This window comes from Petromyzon marinus, chromosome 75, assembly GCF_048934315.1.
Source record: "Petromyzon marinus isolate PM22_M1 ecotype Great Lakes invasive population chromosome 75, UKy_Petmar_22M1.pri1.0, whole genome shotgun sequence".
Lineage (NCBI taxonomy): Eukaryota > Metazoa > Chordata > Hyperoartia > Petromyzontiformes > Petromyzontidae > Petromyzon > Petromyzon marinus.
The window spans coordinates 1,082,070-1,108,231 of NC_133741.1; the positions used below are offsets into that span (position 1 = coordinate 1,082,070).

At 41.9% G+C, this 26,162-nt stretch overlaps 1 protein-coding gene across 1 annotated transcript; it reads right to left on the bottom strand.

The window, feature by feature from the left end:
- Positions 1 to 1,298: 1,298 nt before the first annotated feature.
- On the bottom strand, positions 1,299 to 25,753 carry LOC142907186 (protein mono-ADP-ribosyltransferase PARP14-like). The gene is made up of 4 exons (XM_076056439.1): positions 25,286 to 25,753; positions 14,533 to 14,647; positions 12,765 to 13,405; positions 1,299 to 2,688 (listed from the first exon to the last, which is right to left on the bottom strand). The coding sequence occupies exons 1-4, from the start codon at positions 25,523 to 25,525 to the stop codon at positions 2,341 to 2,343; spliced, it is 1,344 nt and encodes a 447-aa protein (XP_075912554.1). The 5' UTR covers positions 25,526 to 25,753; the 3' UTR covers positions 1,299 to 2,340.
- Positions 25,754 to 26,162: the final 409 nt, after the last annotated feature.

A 26,162-nucleotide genomic window follows, 5' to 3' on the forward strand; every position in this document is an offset into this window, starting at 1 on the left:
TTTGAGGCAACCAGCTGCTTTTGCTTGAGAACCCAGGGGCCTGAGGCTGCAAGCCTTTTCCTGCATGAAACCTGGAAGAGTTACCAGAGTCAAGACTCTTTTGCACGTTTGGGTGACTTTTGGGGTGACATGAACAGGTTGATTGTTTTGTGATCGTTTTGGATAATCGTAGACACAGGCAACCTCTTTCAATGCACCTCTTCGTCCAGGACAGTGGGAAGCGATTTCCAAGAATCCTCTTCCCTCCAGTCCTGGGCTTGATCAGTGACTCTGAATTGCCTGACAAAATTCATACAAATCCCCTTTCTCTGAAGTAAAATTTTTCCACATTTCCCAGCCGTCGGTGCCGTTTTGCCCCCGTTCCAGCGAACTGGAGTTCACCGGCAGGGTAACCCTGCCCCCTTTGTTCGACTGCGGCTGCGCGAGCTCCCTCTGGCCTCCAACTTCAGACATCACACCCTGTTGGTGGCGGCCCAGCCTCTGGCAGCGTCACCAGTAGCAGCAAGGCTCTCACCTGCTGATGCAGCAGCAGCGGTGGTGGTGGCCCCGGCGGTTGCACCCCGATCCCTGACGGCAGCTGAAGAGGTGGTGACTGAGGCGAGGACTCGCCATGGCGGCCGTTCTCCTGCTGCGTGCTGTCCCGGCGGCTTGAAGTCGCACGTCGGCCTCGCCCACCTGACCTCTGATCCCAGGTGCCCTCTGGCTGCAGCGTCGCCAACGATGCTGCAGCCAGAGGACCCTCTATAAGGGACACATCCCTGCTGCCGCTGTGGGAGCAGCAGCGGCAAGTGTTTCCACCCTCGTGGGTCCTAGGTGACCTCCATCTGCGGTTGCACGGTCCACTGTGAATTGAATTCGGTGGCCCAGGCCTGGGAGCCCCTTACTGAGGGTCGCTGCTGTGGCAGGTGCTTGGCTGCTTTTGGGGCAGCGGGAGTGGCTGCTGGTCTTCCACAATCTCCTCCTACTAGGCTGCTGCTCCCGGAGTCTGCAGTGCGATTCCTGACCTGAATGGTACCGGACAGAGATGTGCTGAACTCGGTAGGGGGACTGTGCAGCTCCCCGCCGAAGCATTGGCCTCTATGGAGACCCCTGGAGCGACATCTCAAACAGGCCCTTTCCTTCCAACCAGCTGTTGCATGATGATCGCCATCGTCTCAGCCAACCGGTCGACCCTGTCATTGATGCAGGGCCGTCTTCCTGTGTCCCTCTGTGGCATGGGGAGGTCAGTTGGTGGGGTTCATCGAGATTCTGAATCCCCACCTGCTCCAGTTCCTCCTCTCAATAAACACTTTGTGCGATGTCCTTGAGACATGATCCCACCACTGCCACCAGATGAAGGGATTCAGCTTATGCAGTGTTCAGAAAAGGTATCTTTATTGATGACCCACAGGTAACAGAACAGGTCATATAGCAGGTAACACACGGTCCAGCAAATCCGGACTCATAACTCCCCCCTGCTTTCACTCTCTCTTCCTGTTCTGCCATCCTTGCCAGTCAGTCATTGCCCAGGACTTTTCCCCAGGTGATGACTAACTGGCAAGGTGCCTCCAAACGTCAAAATATCGCTTACTTTTCAACATTGCAGTTTGCTGACAAACCAAATCAAATGGTATATTTGCCCATGATGTGACAACTTGATTTGATTGACTCTTTCGGGTGGCAGAGAGCACAGATGAAAATTGTCATTGCACACTATGTGATCTTACTCAAAAATAACTAATTATGAATATGTTTTCAGTAATTTAAGTACAATGTACGTTTCATATACAAGTACATGTAATTCAAGTAATAGCTGCATGTAGATTTTGCATGCATGTGTATTTTGAACTTCTTTCACGCCATACGTAGCCAACCGTGCTAATCGGAGGTGTGGGGAAGGACAACAAACTACATCGTTAAGTACGAGTGAAATTATCTGAATACGATAAAAAATAAAATTATATAATTGAGCAAAAGACACGTTTGATGAAATTCTAGTGCTTCCATACATATATACAAAAAAAATCCCAAATATAGCCTGTACCAGACTGTTGGGGCAAGTGCTGTTAGCGAGCACCTATGTAATCCAGCCCGACGTATAAGGGGGTGGGTGGCTAGGATCACGCCCGGCCACCTTTGTTTCCCTAGTGGCGAAGTTTACACACCGCACCAGGTATTCATTTGAGGCTGAGTCGATCTTGGGGAGGCCCAGGACTGGTTCAGATAATCGTCACTGGTGTTGGCCATGAGCGGGAATTGAACTTGGGTCAGGGTTCGTAGCGCAGCGTGCTAACTACTGCACTCCCGCTTCCCATACAAAAATACATATATGCACACACACACGTATTAATGTTGCATTGCCTATGCCAACTTAAACTGTATGAGGTATTCGGGGTAGGCTTGAGTATCATTGAAGATGACGAATACTTCTGGATTTTTGTCATCAGTCACGCTGTCGTACAGCAGCGCGGAGCTCACGCTCAGATCCTTGGGCGGAGGCTCAATCATACCCTTGGTCCCCAACGTGTAATCCCCCGTCAGTACGCGCGCCCGGTAGATCCATTTTCTTCCATTCGCATCGGGCGGAGAGTATTTGTAATTTGCAGAATAGGAGGCATTCACTGCGAAGTAGACTCCATTTCCGTAGACCACAGCTGCAAATATACCAATGAAACAAGCAAACATAATAGAGGGTTTTAGGTTAGATCGCGTAAATATATAAATGTGTTGTTAAAACGCCACCACCCGACACAGCCAACTAGTAACAAGCAAAGTTATAAACGTATCACGCATACCCCTGAATTGTTGTCAATCCATATTCTGTTGCCATTGCTCTGTGTAAATGGGTGGAGTGGAACTTCGTACCGTTTTTACCACAGTAGCTTCTGTTGAATCCGTTTGTGTTGATGGTCTCACAGGTCCCATGAGCTGTGCCATGATAAAGAATTCTTTCCACAGGTGCTTCCATTCGGCTTCCTTTGTTTGAAATATCCATTTCACTTTTTTTAGTCGCGTACAATTTCCAGAGCACAGGATTCTGAATTTGGATGATCTGTAAAATAAAGGCAAACCAAAGTATAAGGTAAATGATTGAAGATACCCATATGCGTGCGTATGCAGAAGTACAGGAATTTAGATAAAATAATACTTTGCCCTTCCTGGCAATAACACAGGTGTTAAGATGTTCAAATAACAGACACCTATCACAAAGTATCAAGTCTGAATTAACTCTACATATTTTGTGGGAAAAATACGCATACAGACATGCTCTGATAATGTATGCATTGTCTTTTAAACTGATTGGCCTACACCAGAGACCACCTTCTTTCTGGCCTAGTCTCATGAGTTTGAGACCAGAGAATGCCAAATGACGAACAGCACAAAGACAATGCAATTATCAAAGCATGAATATCTCGGATTTAGCAATTATATCTCGGATTGAACAGTTATATAAGCACCACCAGCTCAAAGTACTTTTTCAACGGTTTTATTTAACTTCACTTGTTTGTCGTGGTCAAATCTTGTAATCAAAAGTTAGTCTACTTACTGTTGTCCAATCAATTCCAAATTTTGCACACGTACTCAGATCCGGTGACAATGCATGCATGTAAGGAAAATCGGCATCAATTAATCAATTAATTGCCTCCTTTCAAACAATTAAATTTTTTGTATGGTCGGCTTATTAATATCTTTTTGTGTACGTCAAAAATGCCACGGTCTCTAAACTGTGGAATCGGCTCGCACAAAAAGCAGGTGCCACGTGTCTCAGGCGCCATTGACGTACTTCTTGACCGTGAGTTAAACGGAGTTGTTAATAAAACCGTTGTTTAAAAAAAACTTTTTTAAGGAGTTTATTTATGTTTAGAGTGTTGCCCTTCCCCCACACATCTGATTACCTATGTATGGAACGAAAGAACGTCAACATACATACATATATAGCTGAGATATTAATATCCTTATTAACAACCCATGAAAGTCCATATTAACTAACTTACATATTATTTTGAAATGCAAGGATATTTATCAAGTGGTTTAATCTTCAACTCGCACTCACTGCCAGAACCTCAATCATGCTATCTTACAACATTTGGTCAACCACCATGGAAACTGCATTTTTTACTGGACACCCCATAATTTTTTCTTTCCCAAGTTTATCTATCGACAGGTCCTCGATTGAATTCGGCTGAATATGTTAAGAACACCACATTGTGTACGACCTTAGCGAATTTGCAACTCCAATAAATTGTAAAATTGTATTTTACCTGTACACTTTCACATTTACTCTATCACACCTTTCCTTCGCACCCTCAGAGACAATGGAAAACTGTTAACATGTTTGGCTTTGATTTACCCACCACTGTACTGTGATTGATCAACTTTTTAAATATCACCCTTTTCCCATTACGATTTAAGCTTGCATCCCCAGAACCTCCAATTACCCCATCAGTTGGCAGATGTAAAAATATTGAATGTTATTAGAACGACAAATCTGAGTAAAGCATGAATGGAATTCTGCTCTGTGAATCTGCTCCTTCTCTTCTCCATCCTCCTCTTGTTCTCTGACCACCTCTTGACGTTTCCCAACTAGGAACCTCAAATTGGCGTCAATAATCTTATTTAGCACCCCAACTTTCAACGTTGTGCATCCTTGCCCATTTTTTTTATCCTAAACACACGTGAATAAAATGTAGCTTCTTAGTTTTACCTCTTCAATAGTAAATCCAGGATTGTGAGAATATTTCCCGAGGGATTGTTTAAAGTCGCGTTCAATCTCCTGATATTTTCTCGATCTTCTTTTTAACTCTACAGTGATCATACGGCGACCCCTGAAGTCAGCTTCGTCTACCCAGTCTGAGGGGATTACATCTGGCAGAGAGGAGAACACAACAAACGCTAATGTCAGTATGTCAATACGACTGGATTTCAAACAAGTGATACAATTTATATTCAATGTTTGGTTGTAATTATTCACAACTGCAAAATGCAATAAGTACATGACATTATATTTATTTTTACACTCGACTTTTTTTCCAAAGCAGTATTTTGCAATACTGATATTTTTGCAATTATATATTTTATAGACACAAGTTACATATTTTGTTTGATACAGACTTGATATTTCCACTATCAAATCTGTTACAACAATTAATGCAGCCCAAATAAACTCTGGCAATACCGGCGATGATCAGATTAAGTCGTATCGGTGTACATCTATCGTCTTAACATTGTTGGCAAAAATGAAACATTATGATCAGTCTAACCCTTTCCCGTTCCGAGACATCTGCAAGTTGCAGGGTGGGTGTCCCGTTCACCACTGAATCTAGGAACATGCAAGCAATTGTCACTCAATTGTATCATTCATGATTTATTAAGACTTTACATATGGAGTAATGGAGTGCTGGAACGTATCTCCTGTATCCGAGTTAATTCCAATGGGGAAAATCTGATGGATTATGTCGTATCAGTTTTAGTCGTGTTTTCCAGAAACGTAAACCCAACTTAAACTGATCATTTCTATGGGTCGGACCCTTTGTGCTGGGATCAAAATGATCAAAAAAGAATCGGCTTAAGCCTTTCTGAGAATTATAAATATCACTTCTCAACCCAAGCTATTAATGCTTTTATATTTGCATTGCCTTTCTGGTGTTCACCTTTAGACATTCTCTAGTCTAATATTGTTGAGACAAGGCCATAAAGGAGGTTGTTTCTGGTGTAGGCCAATCAGTGTCAAGAATAATGCATACATTATCCGAGCATGTCTGTTTGTATGTTTTACCACAAGCATGAGTGGTTAATTCAGACTTAATGCCTTGCAAATAGGTATGTCTATTTGGTTTTTGAACATCTTCACACCACCTGTATTATTGAGAAAAAGTGTAAAGCCTATTATTTTTTCATTTCAACGTGGTGTAGAGGTGAGCAGCTAAGTAGGAGATTGCCTGTTAAGGCTATGTCATCAGGGGTGACAGTCTATGACTGAAGTGCCACCTAGGAAGTTACACGAGGTGGACAGGCTCAACAGGAACTCTGAAAATAGTTGGCTAACTTGGGCGGCGAAAACTTGGGCAGCAACAGGTGTTCTATCACTAGTTGGCTGGAGAACTAGATGTTGTGGCAACGGTCAGCTTGTGAAGATAGGAAGGCACATCTAGTGCAACTGGTAAAATACTTCCTCACTGCGAGATGAAAAGATGAGGGGATCTACCATCTTATTTCCCCAAACAGCACTATGGATAATGGAGACAACACTAAATTAATGCCAGCTCTAATGTCTCCCAGTGAAACAAGGTTCCTTGCTGAGTAACCAGGACAGGGTTGGAAAATGGGTTACTGGAAAGGAAACAAGGACACTGATGTTGCCACAAGGACAATCCAAACCACTTCAGATGCGCAAAAAAACTGAGACTGGGCACATGGAACATTCACACAAGGCTGCAACGAGGTAAAGTACAGCTGCTTGGACATGAGTAAGATAGATTGGCAGTGGACTTGTGTGGAGTGTCTGAAGTGTGCTGGGAAGGTCAAGGACATTTCACAACATTAGAGGGACATACCATCGTTTACCCTGACTGTGATGTGCTGGGCATGTCCGCGGTGGTGATATGGATTCACAGGAACATTTCCAGAGCCCTCATTGGATATGAACTAATCAGTGACAGAATTATTGCTGTGAGGCTGAGTACTAAGCCGCGAAACATCACTTCGATTCAAGTCTATGGACCTACAATGGCTGCCAAGAAGAAAGAACGAAAGAAGTGGATGGCTTTTATCAGAACCTGTCCAGACAGTAAAACAGACTCCCAAAGGAGACATGTTAAAAAGTTAGTGACAAGATTCTTATCAATCAGAGTAACAGCCCAATTTCTGACAGTCTAAAATCGGTTCTAGCTAAAGGGTTGAATTTCAGTCACCCCTAAACACATCCCAGTTGATGATATCATTACCCAGGTCGACGTAGCCCTTAAAGGTTCGGGACACATTCCTGCAGATGTGGCAAGATCGGAAATCGCTGAAATCCTCAAAAACGCAAAGACACATATTAGCAACATTAGCAAGGATGAGCGCTTTGGGCTTTCTCAACTAAAAAAGAGAGATGACATTATCATCCTCTCAGCTGACAAGGGCAATGCTACTGTCATTATGGACAAAACCACATACAATAACAAAATCAAGGACATACTTAATGATGGCAGCTATACCAAAATCAATATAGATTCTACCAACCGCCTGGTTACGAAAACCAACAATATCATCACTGAGTCAAAATATTTAATCGAACCAACCAAGCGGCTTTCCTTAAAGCCCTCTGCTGCTAGACCACCCAGATTTTATGGCTTACCAAAAATCCACAAAGAAGGTACACCACTCCATCCTATCGTCTCCACCATTGATTCACCTACCTACAAACTGGCCGATTTCTGTCTGAGACCTTATAACCATTCACTGGTAAGACCACCTCAGCTGTACTTAACTCAGCTCACTTGGTATCTTTAATTAAGGACATCTCACTATCTCCAGTTGATTTGCTTGTCAGTTTTGATGTAGTATCTTTGTTTACCAAAGTTCCTGTGCCTGACACCAGTGCAATCATTGAAGATTTGGTCCAACAAGGACTGAATGCTGATGTATCGGCCCTGGTTAGACACTGCCTCACCAACACTTACTTCACCTGGAATGGAACATTCTACAAACAAGTTGCAGGTACTCCAATGGGTTCTCCCTTATCTCCAGTTGTAGCCAATGTTTTCATGGAAAATTTTGAGACAGATGCCATCCAGGCATCCACCCTACGTCCTTACTTGTGGAAGAGATATGTAGATGACAAGTTCGTCATCTGGCCATATGGCCTACCAGCTCTGCGCCAATTCTTCAACCACATTAATTCCATATACCCAGCCATAAATTTCACTATGGCGGTGGAAAAGGATGGCAAGTTACCATTCTTGGATGTTTTAATCGAAAAGAGACCTGATGGCTCAATGGGACACTCTGTCTACAGGAAAGCCACCCATATGGATGCCTACCTAAAATCTGACTCCCACCACCATCCATCCCAGAAGAATTCCCTCATCAAAACTGTACACCATAGAGCTCGTATTTCCGACCAAAACCACCTAGCCAGTGAACTGGAGCACGTACACCAAGCCCTCAAGATGAATGGATATTTAGACTATACAATCCTTAAAGCTATCACCCCAACCGTTGGGAAAGAACCATCTGAGGACCCAATCAAAACCATCACCTTGCCATACATATCAGGGGTTACCAAAAATATTTCCATAATCATGAGCAAACACAAGATCCAGGTTCGATTCAACACAGTACGTAAAATTCGTGATCTGATCCCATCTGTGAAGGATGTGATCCCTGGCATGCAATACCCCAGTGTCTACAAGCTGAGCTGTGGCTGCGGCAGTAGTTATATTGGGGAAACTAAGCGACACGTCTCGGACCGTGTTCGCGAACATAATGCAGATCTGAAACATGGTAGGACCAAAACCTCAGCCGTGGCTGATCATTGTTTTAACGCTGTGGGCACACACGAAATAGATTTTTCCAAGACGAAGGTACTCTGCAAACCAACTGGCTATCAGCAAACATACAGATATGTAAACACAGACAATTTCAACCGAGAAGATGAGTACAAACTGAGCAATCATTGGAAGGACATTATTAACCAGTTTAATTCATAACTGGCTATGATGTTTCTATCCTACCTGCCGATGTTAGTAGTTATTTTCGACTCTCTGGTGTTACATTAACAGGTTAAATGTTTCACAAACACAGCCACCGGTGCTCGTTTCTCCTCGTTGCGATCTTACATTGACATGCTAATCTCTCACAATACAATGGCCACCTCCACAGCCTCGTCGTCGTGGAGGTAGCTCTCTCCAATCTTATATTTACATGCAAATTGCATCACTAGCCCCGCCCACCTCGCTTATGACCCTTGGGCTACACCCATCTCAAACCTTTATAACATCCTGCCTCAGCAGCTCTCCCCCTATTTTTTCACCTGATGACGATTGCTTGTGCTGCGATCGAAACGTCGTGATATTTTATTATTTTTCTATCTACGTGGCTTTACCAAAAGACCCAAAGAATATTTGGATACAAGGCATCCAGCTGTAGCAAGTGGACACCTTTCCATATCTTGGATCAGTCATCACTGAAGACAAGAAGTGTCCAAAATAAAGTCTTGCTAAACTCAGTAAGGATTAGGTGATTGGGTCATTCCCAAATCAAATTTGTAAGAGTTACAGCATCCCCATTGGAACGATCATCAGACTTCTGTATGCCCTTGTGTGGCCAGTTGCTACGTATGGTTGTGGAAGTTGGACAATCAAGAAAAACGATGAGGCACGAATTAACGCGTTTGGAATCAAAGAGCTCAGGCAGATATTACTGCGTGTATTGTAGACTGCAAATAAAACAAATGAATGCGTTCTGGAGAAAGCTGGTGTTGAAAGAAAACTGGTAGAAGTGATAAAATCAAGAAAGCTTTACCTACTATGGTCATAACATGAGAAAAAAAAGTACTTGTTTGGTAGAGCAAGTTATGTAAGGGACAATACCTGGTTCATGTGTGCAGATAGACAACATCAAAGCATGGATGAGGCTCACGCTGGAACAGACTATGATAGCAGAAGACAGAAATCGGTGGCGAAGGATTGCCCATGGTGTGGCCAACCCTCGGATCAAGGATGGCTGAAGACAAGAGAAACAATACTATTGTGATTTAAAGCTTTCGTGACTGCAGGGATTCATATTCTTGGTTCTTTTGGTAAAGTCACATAGAAGGGAAACAATAAAATAATAAAAATATAAAACAATAACATTATTTTATTGTTTCCCTTCTACGTGACTTTACCGAAAGAACCAATAATATAATAATATTATTGTGGTTTCTATGGTAAAGCACCCAGATCCTACATCACCCTAGAGGTAGTCCACGTTTAACGTGGTAGATGCGTTCCTGAAAAGTTGTGCGTTAAGTGAAATTAAATTCCCCATAAATAATGTAACAATACAGTTTGTGACATACGATATATACAGACAGTAAGATGGCGGGCTACATAACTGAGGGTATGCCGCAGCTGTATCACTACCATTCAGCCGTGCAGCTCAAGAAAATATTTCTTCATCGACCGCTCAGAACCCATTCTGCATTATAAAGAGCACATTCCGCGTGGTGTGAAAAATATTCCCTAATGGAAGACCTGTGTTATAGTGGAAACGCGTTATCGTTTAAATGCATTATGTAAACACGCATTAAGCGAGGACTTGCCTTACATCATAGAATGCAATGTAAGGCAGGCATGGTAATCGATTCAGCTCCTCACTGAATCACTCCAGTCAAATTTCGATTGAAAGCTTTCGTGACTCCAAGGATTCATCTTCTTTGGTTCTTTCGGTAAAGTCACGTAGAATGAGAATAAAATAATAAAATAAAATAACACGATAAAATTCTCGCGACGTTTCGGCCACAACATGAAGGCCACTTGTGTTGTGGCCGAAACGTCGTGATAATTGTATTGTGTTATTTTATTATATTATTTTATTCTCATTCTACGTGACTTTACCGAAAGAACCAAAGAAGACTACAGTCCAGTTTCAAGTTTCATTTATTAGGTATAGCCCTGTGAGCCATGCGGCTCTTGAGTCGGGTGCAACCGCAACAAACAGTCACTCGTTCATTGGCGGTCATCCGACACTTTGGCACTCTTCTATCGCTATCACTATGGTTAATATTCCCAGGAACTTCACTCTGATTCCTCCTCGTACTGTATAATAAATAATTTACGTTGCAAGGCGCATTTCATATGGTAAATCCCAATGCACCACCATGTATGGAAGGCAGGAAATAAACAGAACCTGCAGGGTAATTGGACAGAACTAGACAGGGTCTGAAGGCCAGTTTAAAGAGCTGAGTTTTCAAAACAGACTTAAACACATCTAGCTATTCTGATTGTATTATTAGCAAAGGCAAGGCGTTCCAAAACTTGGAAGCTGAAAAAGCATGATCGCCCCTGCAGGGAATGATCCTTGACCTTGGAGTACTCAGATCAGTGGTTCTTAACCTTAACTACAGCCTTGCACCCCTTTGGTTCTCAATCATTACAAACATGTCTCATGCTAATAAATACATAGCTTTGATGAAACAAAGTAGTTGACTTACATGTCCATGCTTAATTTGTGTTAACAATGATTTACCTTCTAAAAAGTCTCAAACCCCCGAGGGGTGCATGCACCACAGGTTAAGAACCACTGACTTAAAGGAGATCCAAAGATCGCAGGGATCATCTCAGGACTGTGGAGTCTCATCTTTCCTGAGTTCAGCCACCTGACTACAGATCGAAAGACTCATTCTGCCTTTTCCCTCGCACTCCTCACTATGCTATTACCTCCCATTGACTCTCTTTTTGTTCCTCCAAAGTGGGCTTGAACTTGCTCAAGTTAAAAATATTTTTTTGGGCCTTTGAGCCTGTGGTCAGCAATTGTAAATATATCAAATATGTTGGTGCAGATGTTGGTGGTAACAATTGTTTACGGAAAAGCCCCAGTAATTCTGAAGACTATGTTTTAAGATGGTGTTGTTGCAATGAGGCATTTGGCCAATTGCATTCAATACTGTAAAGCCTCTCCATTCGTGAGGGCTACGTACTTGAAAACGCTTGTGAATGCACAAAGCTCGTTCCCATCGGAACAATAGGGGTACGTTCCTGGTATGAGTGAACATAAGGGAAAAATGGCAAATGTTTAATAACAATGACGATAATAAATAATAACGTATAAAATTACACTGTTTTATTACCTTTGATGATGGTGGTGATGATGGTTTTATGACCATGGATAAGGTGGTGGTGATGGTGAGGAATTCAGCAGCATGACTCTTAGGGAGATATAGGCGTTTCATAATAACGCTGCACAGATGTTGTCACTTTATCACTGTGGGGAGCACTCACCACAACACTTTCCCTGATTGCATTCGTGTTCGTTTTAATGGCCCTAATAGTCGACCCGTTTATACAAAAACGTATAAACGAGTCGACTAATTACTGTGTAAAAGTAAAAATGCACAATAGCGAGTTCGGAGCGGGATTACTGCGAGACTGAGAACAAAGCGGACAGCCGAGGGTGCGTGTCTAATCTTGGTAGACCATTTCAAATGTAACAACATTCTGCGCTCACCTCCCTGGTATTGGTGGTCTGGCACTATGTGCACTCGCGAATACCGTAGTAGCGAATAGCGAGTACATTTAGTAACTCAATAACTATTAATATTTTTACCGGGTAAGGCCCACTGAGCTAAAAGCTCTTTTTTCAGAAGTATCTTGCCACAAATGACATAAGATGGCGAAGTGACTTATGATGTGTAAATTTATAGCAGCCAAATACTCTTACAGGCATGCTTCTAAATGTAGAGGGACAAATCGGAGGACCAGTAGAAAAATCCACACGACCATGGGGAGAAAGACATGCAAACTCCAAATATACAGCAGGTGTTAGGGATGGTATCGAACCCATGGCCTCTTGTATACCAGGCACCCCACAGTAGCCAGATGTAATGCATTAATATGCGAAAATCGCGAATCCAGAACTCGTGCATAAGCGAGGGTTCAATGTTTATTTTCTTTTTTCTGCGATGAAACCAGAGAAGCCAGGGGCTCTCACCATGTGGCTGTGTCCCTACAAGACCTGGTATGCCCCTTAGGTCTTGCCAGGTGTTGTAGTGTGTTTGGATTTTTTGTTGCTTGATATAATGATGGTGGTGGTGGCGATTATTCTACAGCATTAATATTTGTGAAAAATAATGCATTAATTGACTTACCCAAGGTTTTTTTCCGTTTAATTTTCCGTGTTGGTCCATCTTCATATGACAATTCATTTCTATTGAATTCAACGAATGCCTTCCTGTCCTTGATATAAATCGTTTTCCGTTTCTGTAAGTAAGCCTTTTCAATAGCAATATTTTCAGACTTGGTGAATATTACGTACTCTTCATCGCTATCCAGATACATCCATTGAACAGTCTTTTCCAATAATTCTTCCTCTTCAGCTGTCGTCAACCTTAACCTCACATCATTCATTATCTTGTGAAGTTCTACAACAACGTGACTCACATCTGCGATATTGCCTTGGATTTTTAACCCACCGCTTGTATCTATTTTGATGATAACTTGATATTTGTTTTGCAAAGCCTTCATTTCATCAAATTCTTTGGGGGAGAACTCCTGAATAAGGGGATCTTTAATTTCCCTTTCAGCCTCCTCGGTGCTCAGTTTCGTTTCAATCATTTCAAATACCTTGTCAATGTTCTCTTCCTTGTTTGAAAACACTTGCAACTGGACTGGCTCAATCTCAACAACCTCAAACGAGGGCTGTGTTTGAGGATGCATTCGACTATGCCAACTCTGGAACGTCCCTGTAGGTCAAAATGCGTGGACATTACACAGCAGAACACGAAGTGTGCATTACAAACCAATCACAGAAACTCCGGTCATCCTCGCAGCAGCGGCTTTTGGCTAACCATCAAACAAAGATGGTCACTGCATCGTATGGCGCTTTCAGATGCGCTTCTGCGACTGTCTGGAACACCGTTATTTCTGATATCAGGCAACCACTGGAGCTATGCACTTTTAAATAATCTAGATTGACAAATTAATTTCTTTATAACTGCTTTTTGTGTTTAGTTTACCCTTCCCTCGCACCTTCCGATTGGCACAGTTGGCTATGTACGACGTGAAATAAATTAAACATACACACATACATACAAAATTACATGCAGTAAAGAAGGCTTTACTGAGAAACAAGCATTTTATATGTTTACACCGTTTTCCATAATTTTTCCCAGATTGCGCTTTCACAGTTCCTATGATCACTGTTACATTGTTTTTTATCGATTTATTTTGGTGATTTCGAAAACGTATGGTTAAGCCATGTTTGTTTGTTGAAGTACAGAGTTAGCCTGATAACTTTATCTAAATTGTCTTATGGTTATTGTTCGACTTGCATCCCACTGTGATTTTTGCACACAGCGTTGATATACGGTACTTTTTTCTGGAAGATTTTACTGGTTTTTCCTGGACGTTTCTGTTGTGCGTCGTCACTTTAAGATGTTCTCTGTTCATGTTTTTGTTTGTTGCGGTTGCACCCGAGTCATGAGCCTCATGGCTTACAGGGCTATACCTAATAAATGCAACTGAAAACTGAAACTGAAAATTATCACGTCATGAGGCAAAGCATCAATTGGGATCTCTTGCAGAGCAATGCAACCTTTCGTGCTGGAGAGAACGGACCGAATAAAGATATATCAGTGAGCTGCTTCTGAGACACCATCAAGGGCCTCTGTTCTAGATATTCAGCACAGCACTTTCCCTGCCCACTCTTGCGACGGCAAGTGATGTTTGTCGCATGACAGTCGACCAGATAGTTTTTAATGCTCACTGCTAGGCGTTATCCCAATAAAGTGCCAAATTAAATAAAGTTTGATCGGTTTTTTTTTTGTGCGGTCATTGTACAGCGTTTTACTTGTGAAAGAGGGTATAATGCCTCTCTCCACCGGTGCCGATTTCTTGCTTCTGCTCAACAACTCTTCATGAAAATCCTTCAGCATCTCGGCCATGAAGACCACAACCTTTACTTGCAGTAGGCTCCTGGGCTTCCTCTGCACAGAGAACTCAGCCACCGCATCCAGGATGATAGCAGCAGCATCTCGAGGTGAAAGCCCATGATTGCCTGGTGATATTATAATGTTCATAATTAGTTCAAAGGAACTGCTGCTGGTTATATGGAAAAATAAGAACAGGTTTTACCCTTTCTGGCAATAAAACAGGTGTTAAGATGTTCAAACACCAAATAGACACATTTTTCTAGGAATAAAGTTAGCAATAACCACACGTGCTTGGGTGAACATGCAAACAAACATGCTCTGATAATACAGTGAGGGAAAAAAATATTTGATCCCCTGCTGATTTTGTACGTTTGCCCACTGACAAAGAAATGATCAGTCTGTAATTTTAATGGTAGGTTTATTTGAACAGTGAGAGACAGAATAACAACAACAAAATCCAGAAAAACGCATGTCAAAAATTTTATAAATTGATTTGCATTTTAATGAGGGAAATAAGTATTTGACCCCTCTGCAAAACATGATTTAGTACTTGGTGGCAAAACCCTTGTTGGCAATCACAGAGGTCAGACGTTTCTTGTAGTTGGCCACCAAGTTTGGACACATCTCAGGAGGGATTTTGTCCCACTCCTCTTTGCAGATTTTCTCCAAGTCATTAAGGTTTCGAGGCTGACGTTCGGCAACTCGAACCTTCAGCTCCCTCCACAGATTGTCTATGGGATTAAGGTCTGGAGACTGGCTAGGCCACTCTAGGACCTGAATGTGCTTCTTCTTGAGCCACTCCTTTGTTGCCTTGGCCGTGTGTTTTGGATCATTGTCATGCTGGAAAACCCATCCACGACCCATTTTCAATACCCTGGCTGAGAGAAGGAGGTTCTCACCGAAGATTTGATGGTACATGGCCCTGTTCATCGTCCCTTTGATGCAGTGAAGTTGTCCTGTCCCCTTAGCAGAAAAACACCCCCAAAGCATAATGTTTCCACCTCCATGTTTGACGGTGGGGATGGTGTTCTTGGGGTCATAGGCAGCATTCCCTCCTCCTCCAAACACGGCGAATTGAGTTAATGCCAAAGAGCTCCATTTTGGTCTCATCTGACCACAACACTTTCACCCAGTTGTCCTCTGAATCATTCAGATGTTCATTGGCAAACTTCAGACGGGCATGTTTACGTGCTTTCTTGAGCAGGTTGACCTTGCGGGCGCTGCAGGATTGCAGTCCTTCACGGCGTAGTGTGTTACCAATTGTTTTCTTGGTGACTATGGTCCCAGCTGCCTTGAGATCATTGACAAGATCCTCCCGTGTAGTTATGGGCTGATTCCTCACCGTTCTCATGATCATTGCAACTCCACGAGATGAGATGTTGCATGGAGCCCCAGGCCGAGGGAGATTGACAGTTCTTTTGTGTTTCTTCCATTTGCGAATAATCGCACCAACTGTTGTCACCTTCTCACCAAGCTGCTTGGCAATGGTCTTGTAGCCCATTCCAGCCTTGTGTAGGTCTACAATCTTGTCCCTGATATCCTTGGAGAGTTCTTTGGTCTTGGCCATGGTGGAAAGTTTGGAATCTGATTGATTGATTGCTTCTGTGGACAGGTGTCTTTTATACAGGTAACAAGCTGAGATTAGGAGCACTCCCTTTAAGAGTGTGCTCCTAATCTCAGCTCGTTACCTGTTTAAAAGACACCTGGGAGCCAGAAATCAATCTGATTGAGAGGGGGTCAAATACTTATTTCCCTCATTAAAATGCCAATCAATTTATAACATTTTTGACATGCGTTTTTCTGGATTTTGTTGTTATTCTGTCTCTCACTGTTCAAATAAACCTACCATTAAAATTATAGACTGATCATTGCTTTGTCAGTGGGCAAACGTACAAAATCAGCAGGGGATCAAATACTTTTTTTCCCTCACTGTATATGCATTGCATTTGTTTACTGCTGGTTATGTACAGTATATAGAGTCAGAATCTGTTTATATTCTGGAGGAATCTGATGATCGATGAAGCTCTTTATTTTACAGATGTCCAGTAGGGACGGGTCATCGAGTCAGATCAACAGACAATAAAAAACCGGTATTAGAGCAACATTGAGAAAAGGTGAGCAGGTCACCTAAATAAACATATTCTTTGGGTCTTTCGGTAAAGCCACGGAGATAGAAAAATAATAAAAATATCACGACGTTTCGATCGCAACACAAGCAATCATCATCAGGTGTTGCGATCGAAACGTCGTTATATTTTTATTATAATATTTTTATCATTTTTCTATCTACGTGGCTTTACCAAAAGACCCAAAGAATATGAATTCCTGCAGTCACGAAATCTTTAAGTCAAGATTTAAATAAATATATTTATCTAAAATATAGAAGTACAAATTGCAGAAGCTTGGGCAAGGCAGCAAAACAAATAGCACCAAAACACACCAAGACAACAACACACATGTCCTCAATTATATTGCAAATTTAAATTGAACTATATTGGTACACAGGGACAGGATCAAAGTTACAAATGACATTTTAAAATGTGGCCGTATCTGTCGCCAATCTTCTGCTTCAGGATATTTTTAGAAGGAAAATGTTAAATGTTAAGGGAGGAAACAAGGTCGTTCCAAACCGTTGGTGCTATAAAGGCAAAGGCTTTATCACCTATTCCAATTCTTGTTCTATGGATAGTTAAATTGCCATTATATGACTTTCTTATGTTTCTTTGGTTTGACAATGAGGTTATTGAATTGGCTAAGCATAGCACATATCGTCCAAGAGTGATTTTATGGATCAACGGGGCCAAATGTAGATTGTTTTGAATCAAGTGATGTGAGATTGGTATGGTAGGCCCAATGCAAATCGAAGAGCAGAATGATAAAGTGGGTTTTTGTCTGTTTAATGTTTCATTAGTAGCTGATATGTAAGCAGCGTCATAGGAATATACAATATAATATTAACAAGCATTTTGACAACATAGTATTTACCTGTTCCAATGGCAGGCAGAGCAATAGATGCAATTTTAAGCATTTCACATCGGTACAATGTGTAGCATAGTTGTTTTGTAAAATCTTCTTTTAGATTAACGATGTGAACAATATATTTGAAATTCAAATTTCCAGATTCAGTGACAACGATGCCATCCGAATCGGTAACTGAATAGAAAAAAAAAAGAAAACAAGTTAATGCATTTCTCAGAAAAAAAAACATAAATAAAGTAAAAAATCAAGTTGATGCTTAACTTTAACTTACCTTGTTTAGAAAACATGGCCTGCACTGTTGGTCCGGCAGCGTTTATAATTGCACTGCAAGCACCTACAAGAAGAGACGTTAATATTAGCACGGCTGTAACTGTGGCATGACGCTGTGAGGCAGGGTGGTCCTATAGGATACCTTTTTTGCCAGTATCAAAGTATGAAAAGTAAAGATAGGTTTTACCATTTCTGGCAACAAAACAGGTGTTAAGATTCTAGATTTGAAGCTTTCGTGATTGCAAGGATTCATACTCTTTGGTTTTATTCGGTAAAGTCACGTAGGTAAAACGGATTAAATAAAATAAACAATTAAAACACGTTTAGGAGGCAACGCAAGCTTCCGTCTTCAGGTGGGGCCAGTCACAGCCAAAACCGCTGCACCAAATGGCGAGGCTCTGGGAACCTAGCGCTTAAATACAGGTTAAGGTAGGGGGGGGCATGTGGGGGGACTTGAGTGGGGTGCAGAGGGGGGATGGGTCGTTGTGTGTGTGCAGGGATGAGTTAATCCGTCTTTTGTTGTGTGTAGGTTGCGGGAGATGGGTCACTGTGTGTGTGCAATATAAACGGAGTTAATCCTTCTTTTGTTGTGTAGAGGGAGCGGGGGATGGGTCGTTGTGTGTGTGCAGGGATAAGTTAATCCGTCTTTTGTTGTGTGGAGGGTGCGGGGGATGGGTCACTGTGTGTGTGCAATATATACGGACAGAATATCGGCCAGGATGTGCTGTAAGGGAGCAGTAGAATAAAGGAAAATAGAAAAGTTAGGAAAGAATATGTTTGGTATACCACTGCTTGAAATTGCTGTTAGAAATTAGTTAGTGTTTGGTATGATTCAAAACGTCTTTCCAGTGGTTGCTTAATTTGAAACCATCCTCTCGGTTGAAATTATGCCCGTGTTTGTATATCTGAATGGCTTCGTGGACAAATCTTTGGTGATAACCTGTAGGTTTCCAAAGAACCTTGGTATTGGAAAAGACAATCTCATGATCACCCATAGCATTGTAACAGTGATCAGCCACAGCAGATGAATTCGTTCTGCCGTGTTTCAAATCTGATTTATGTTCGCGAATTCGGTCAGAGATATGTCATTTCGTCTCCCCGATATAACAATCACCACAGGTACAGCTCAATTTGTAAGTCAGGGACGACATCCTTTACGGCTGGGATCAGATCACGAATTTCCTGTACTGTATTGAACCGGACTTGGATCTTGTGTTTGTTTAGAATTTTGGAAATCTTTTTAGTAACGCCTGCTATGTAAGGTAGTGTGATGGTTTTGATCGGAGTATCAGGTGGTTGTTTCTGTATGGTAGGAGAAACAGCTTGGCGGATGGTACGGTCAGAGTATCCGTTCCTCCTAAGGGCCAGCCGTATCAATTTTAATTCACTGGTCAAGTGGTGTTGGTCTGAAATGCAATGAGCCCTATGGTGTAACGTTTTGATGAGAGAGTTCTTTTGAGCCGGGTGGTGGTGGGAATTCGGTTTCAAGTAGGAATCTGTGTGGGTGGGCTTTCTGTAAACAGAATGTCCCAACGAGCCATCAGACCTCCTCTCAAACAGAACATCCAAGAATGGAAGCTTGCCATCTTTCTCTATTTCCATGGTGAATCTGATGGAAGGGTGTCTGGAATTGATGTGGTCCAGGAAAAGGTTCAAAGCTGGGAGGCCATGTGGCCAAATGACGAAAGTGTCATCAAAACGTTACACCATAGGCCTCATTGCATTTCAGAAAAACACCACTTGACCAGTGAATTAAAATTGGTACCGCTGGCCCTTAGGAGGAACAGATACTCTGACCGTACCATCCGCCAAGCTGTTTCTCCTACCATACAGAAACAACCACCTTATACTCCGGTCAAAACCATCACACTTCCATATATAGCAGGTGTTACTAAAAAGATTTCCAAAATTCTAAACAAACACAAGATCCAGGTCCAGTTCAATACAGTACACAAAATTTGTGATCTGATCCCATCCGTGAAGGATGTCATTCCTGATTTACAGTACCCCGGGGTTTACAAATTGAGTTGTACCTGCGGTGATTGCTATATCGGTGAGACAAAGCGACATGTCTCTGACCGAATTCGCGAGCACAAATCAGATTTGAAACACGGCAAAACGAAATCTTCTGCCGTGGCTGATCACTGTTACAATGCTATGGGTGATCATGAGATTGTCTTTTCCGATACCAAGGTTCTTTGTAAACCTACAGGTTATCACCGAAGATTTGTCCACGAAGCCATTCAGATATACAAACACGGGCATAATTTCAACCGAGAGGATGGTTTCAAATTAAGCAACCACTGGAAAGACGTTTAGAATCATACTAAACACTAACTAATTTCTAACAGCAATTTCAAGCAGTGGTATACCAAACATTATTTCCGAACTTTTCTATTTTCCTTTATTCTACTGCTCCCTTACAGCACATCCTGGCCGATATTCTGTCCGTTTATATTGCACACACACAGTGACCCATCCCCCGCACCCTCCACACAACAAAAGACGGATTAACTCATCCCTGCACACACACAACGACCCATCCCCCGCTCCCTCTACACAACAAAAGAAGGATTAACTCCGTTTATATTGCACACACACAGTGACCCATCTCCCGCACCTTACACACAACAAAAGACGGATTAACTCATCCCTGCACACACACAACGACCCATCCCCCCTCCGCACCCCACTAAAGTCCCCCCACATGGCCCCTCCCACACCCCCCCCCCCCATCTTAACCTGTATTTAAGCGCTAGGTTCCCTGAGCCTCGCCACTTGGTGCAGCGATTTTGGCTGTGACTGGTCCCACCTGAAGACGAAAGCTTGCGTTGCCTCAGAAACGTCGTGTTTTAATTGCTTATTTTTTATTTTAATTCATTTTACCTACGTGACTTTCCCGAATAAAACCAAAGAGTAGGTGTTAAGATGTTCAAACACCAAATACAGTTTATCATCAATTATCCGGCATCGTGCGATTATCCGGCTTCCAACATTATCCGGTGGTTCTGGGCCGATCTGGCAAAACCGCCAAAACCGCTCGAAAGGCTGTAACCCAGTCCAGCGATCGGCACCCTGTGTGTGACAGGTCTTGTAAAGTACGACATTTGCTATAATGTGTGTTACCGTAGAAATCTTCCGATGCCAATTGCCATTAATTTTGCTGGTGCCAATAATATTTATTTTGACTATACTAAAATGCCGAATTTAAAGAAAATTGTTTTTTGCTACTATTAATAAGCGATTTGATCCATAATATCGCCGAGCGCAAAAGCTGATACTTGATGCCTGCACAATCAAGAAATTCTATATCAGGGCTTAGGTGTTTTTGTATGTATGAACTTCTTTTGCACCGTATGTAGCCAACCGTCCTCATCGGAGGTGCAGGGGGAAGAACAACAGAAGAATATATTTTAAACATTTTTTCATGGTAAGGTAAGACCGTAGAATGCCAGGCAAATTATTGAATTATACATTTATATCGGTCAGTCGGTAAATCGATTTCCCAAATGTACCTGTTTTTGAATAAAATTCCCGAGTTGTAACATTAATTATAGCATCCGTGTGCTCCTTGACGATGTTTCCCTGCGTTATGAGCACCTCCACTTTTCCAAAATTCATCTGTAACGATCCCAGTGCAGTCTCTTGCAAATTAGAATAAAAACCTGTACAGAAAAAAAACACATCAACACGTTGAGAATGAATGTTGATTTTATTCTTGTTCCATGCCCAGTGAACACAATCACCCCACTTGAGTGAGTGATGTATTGTTAACGCATCACATCTAAAAATGAACAGTTTATTTCAGTTCTATTAAACCTGTATTATGGCGTTATATTAACGTCACTGCCTTGTCACTGGTATTTACTAATATCCAATTACTGTTCCACAGTCAACGCCTTACGTCTGTTCTTGCAGCACTCGACCTTGGGCCTTCGCTTCATCACTGACTGACCAATGGGTACCACTCTCATACCTCTCTCAGTAACCATGATATACGCACAACATATCTATCATCATCTAAACCAGTGATTCTTAACCTTTACTGCTGCCTTGCACCGCTTTGGTTGTCAATCGTAAACAAAAATGTATATTAACAAATACATGGGTTTGATAAAAACAAAGTAGGTGTACTTATGTGCCCGTGCTTAATGTCTTTCGATGATTTACCTTCTAAAAAAAATCTGACCATGTCTCGCGCCCCCAGAAAGTGCATCTGGCACCCACAGCTTTGTACCTCTAAGTCCCAATTATGCCCTCTCTTGTAACAGCCCCTTTAAAAAAAACACTCTGATTGGCTTGAGAGCCTAAAATCAATGTTCTTCAATGCATCACGAAGCACACCAGAAGCCACCCTTTAAAATGTCATTAGACCTGATAGTGCAAGCCAGCATCTCAGGGCTAATGCGCAAAGGGACTCTTTCACTGATAACGATTTGAACTGTATGTATGAATGTATGTTGAACTTCTTTCGCACCGTACGTAGCCAACCGTGCTAATCGAAGGTGATAAATTATCTCACTGTTACAAACGACTGTGGTGTAATCAAACTTGTATGATTCAAACATACACGATTCATGTGCAACTATTCACTTTTCAAATCATAAGAAACGATACCTGATGCACCCAGAGCTGCCGGTGATAATTGGGACTGGACATGCACTTGGCAATCTCACACTGACATTACCACCTCAGTTCCTCTGTGCTTGGCCCTATTTTCTTTTGTCTGGACGTCAACTAAAAAAAGCAATATTTAAAAAATACTTTTTTTAGAAACACGCTTTAATGAAATGTACCGTACTCGTAATGGCAAAACTCCACGATTCTAGGAAGTGGCCTCGAAGCTTGCCATAACGTAAGGGACCGTGGTGATTTACAGCCAACGTCAGTTGAGCGTGGACAATTCGACCCAAGCCGAAACATAACATATGAAAAATAATGTTTAAAAATAATAATGTTTATGATATAATATAGTACTGTCATCATTATGACATGAGTTAGTTAGATAAAAGTTTGTTTGCTGATTGCTGATGGATCAGCTCTGTCGGCTTCTGGAAATTCCATGGACGAGTCACAACGGCATCGAGTTAACATCCCGCCACGGTGGCTAGGAGATGTTAACTACCTCGCCTGGTATACAGGAGGTTGTGGGCTCAACGCCAACTCTGATGCCTGCACTTTCAGATTAGCTTCTGTGGAACGCTCTTTGTTCCGATATGAGGAAGCCACTGGAGCTATGTACTTTTAAATCTATATTGAAAACTTACTGCTTGTGTTTAGTTTGTTGTCCTTCCCCCACACCTCCATACGGTGCAAAAGAAGTTCAACATACATTTGATTTGTGCTACCATCTACTGCCTAGATTCTGAATCTACCTTAACACGGCTCATTACATTATACCACTCTCCCCTACGTTTTGCCATTGATGCTCCCTATAGAGCTCACCATTGTACCCTGCACAGTGACTCAAACTGTCCCCCATCACTGTGCTATCTTCTTCCTAAAAGGTCCTCTAAAACAAATCTGGCAATTAACGAATGTACCACTTAGTTCTTCTGACTCCATCCGTAGCCTCAGACAATTGCATTTGCTAACGTTTGCTCAATACAAAGTTTTCGCAGTCTAACGGCGCGTCCCGTGTAAAGCACTCACCATCGTATCTTTGGTGCTTTTGTGGTTGGCCTTCTTCATGCCCTTTCCTTCTGGTTTCTTTCACGACTTCTAAAATTGACTTCATTTTTTTTGCATTTTTCTTTTGCAGTTCTGCATAAAAAGCCTGGTGTGGAGAAATGCGAACAGCACAAAGACGATTGATGCTCAATCCGAGATATTATGAAGCCACTGGAGCTATACACTTTCAAATCCAGATTGAAAACTCATTTCTTGATAACTACTTTTTGTGTTTAGTTTGTTGTCCTTCCCCTGCACCTCCGATTAGCTTTGTTGGCTATGTACAGTGCGCAATAAGTTCATGTTTTCATATTTGCATTGTATTTGTGAGGTTCGCCTTTTGGCATTCTCTGGCCTTCCACTTCTGAGACAAGGCCATAAACGAGGCTGTCTCTGGTGTAGGCCAATCAGTTTCAAGGACAATGCAAACATCAAAGCATGTTTGTTTGCATGTTTTACCACAAGTATCTGTGGTTAATGCAAAAGTTAATACCTTGCAATACGTGTATCTATTTGGTGTTTGAAAATCTGCATTATTACCAGAAAGGGTAAAGCCTATTTTTTTATCATCTTGATACCGGCAATAAAGGGTACCTTAGATAGAATACATCATTATCATCCAGGTGAAAATATTATGAACAAAAGCACTGGATTATTTTAAGTTTACTTTTAAAAAATACCCTAAATAGTAATTTATGTTTTTATCCTGCAAAAAAAACAATATAAGGATTATCCAATTATTTGGTGTTTCTGAGAAATAAAGGTATGAATAATGAACATCAATATTTGAACTAATTCTCCGTTTGTGATGTATCTTAACTAGCTGCTAGTAAATGCAAGCGAATAAAAACAATTCAATGGACGCTCTGCATGCGTGATGTAATGTATTCGTGCTCGCTGATTACTCTTGTAAACCACATTGTTTATTTTACTAGTTGACTGTGTCGGGTGGTGGCGGGTTTTAACAACATATTTATGTATTTACGCGATCTAACCCAAAAACCTCTTTTATTGATCACATTGTTTACTATCAGTGAGTTAAGAAAGGTATTTATATCGTTCTAGGTTACCATATGGATTTAAATGTCAACGTAGTTATTTATATTGGCAGATTCATACATTATTATTCACCAATGACTCTCACGGATGACATAATTTCACACATTTATAAATTCACCCCACGTACCTCCATGGGACATTGTCACATACACCAAGGACCGCGTACCACCAGTTGAGAACCACTGGTGGTGTTAAGTAGTGTATAGTGCAGTGTATGTATATTAGTGTAGTATACCGTAGTGTTATTTATAGTGTAGTGTAATGTATAGTCGTGTAGTGTATCATAGTCTTGTGTATAGTGTAGTGTATAGCAGTGTATAGTGGAGTATGTATGTAAAGACTTTCACGTACCATATAATTTCTCACATTTATAAATAACCCCATGTGACCCCCTGAGACATTCCCGTGTACCCCCAGGGCTCCGTGTACCACCCCCAGTTGAGAGCCACTGGCTCAGAGGTCACATGTACATCTGCTGTGACTTCACAATGCTCCGTGACATCACAGCAAGTTACATCACGCGGCCTGCCAGTTAAGGCCAATTCTATTCTGTGACTCCATTGGAAGCCTTTAAGGTGCAGAATGTATCTGTGGGTTCCGCGCCCACTTCTAAGGCGTCGTAGTCTTGTCCGTACACCACGAATCTGATTGCCCACGTTAATAATTAAATTGGTCTACATAGTGCAAGAATGTAACTGTGGGTTGCACTCTCACTTCAAAGGTGTCAGTGTCCTGTCCGTACACCACAATGCTGATGTCCTTCAGCGGCGACTTGGGGTTGCGTTTACTGAAGCGTTTGATTTCCTTGAAAAAGATTTCGGCCACGACGTTTTTCGGATAGTTCAAGTTGCCCGTGCCAATGGCCGGGAAGGCCATGGTGGCATAGTTCGATGCGTCGGCCTTCTTGCAGCAACTTTCCAGGATATGCTCGAGAGTCTGAGAAGGCAAAACCATGAGTAAAACAAACTGTACTCTTTACTCTTTGGTTTTATTCGGTAAAGTCACGTAGGTAAAAAAACTAATTAAAATAAAAGAAACGATTAAAACACGACGTTTCGGAGGCAACACAAGCCTTCGTCTTGTTTTAATTGTTTCTTTTATTTTATTTTGTTTTTTACCTACGTGACTTTACCGAATAAAACCAAAGAGTATGAATTCTTGCAGTCACGAAAGCTTCAAATCTAAAACTGTACTTTGGCTTAACAAAAAAAGGCACGTGACAATGTTGTGCATCACATTAAATTATTGGAAACGGGAAGGATTATGTCAGATTTGCTTAGCATTTTTAGATTTTGAGAAGCAATCTAGAAATGGGAATCATTTTAGGTCAAAGACCTAACAGATATATAATACTGTAGAACCTCTCTAAACGACGGTAATTGGTTCTATGATACTGGTCTTTAAGTGATTTAGACGTTAAGCGAGTAGATGTTTTCACTTCAAAGCGCAGCGGACACTGAATTGAACAATGCTTCCAATGCCCAAGAATGGACGTCGCTGATTGGCCCGAGGTCCAGTCAGACCACTTTAGAGCTCGCTGATTGGCCAAATTTGGCGGTTGCATGCTCGGTGCATGCCCATCGTTTACAGG

Coding starts and splice junctions, on each gene's coding strand:
- LOC142907186 (XM_076056439.1), bottom strand. CDS start 25,525: ATGGTTTTGCCTTCTCAGACTCTCGAGCATATCCTGGAAAGTTGCTGC. Junction 14,648..25,285: donor AGGACACTGACACCTTTGAA/GTGAGAGTGCAA, acceptor TTCTCTGTGCAG/AGGAAGCCCAGGAGCCTACT. Junction 2,689..12,764: donor CAAATATTAATGCTGTAGAA/TAATCGCCACCA, acceptor TATATATTTACG/CGATCTAACCTAAAACCCTC.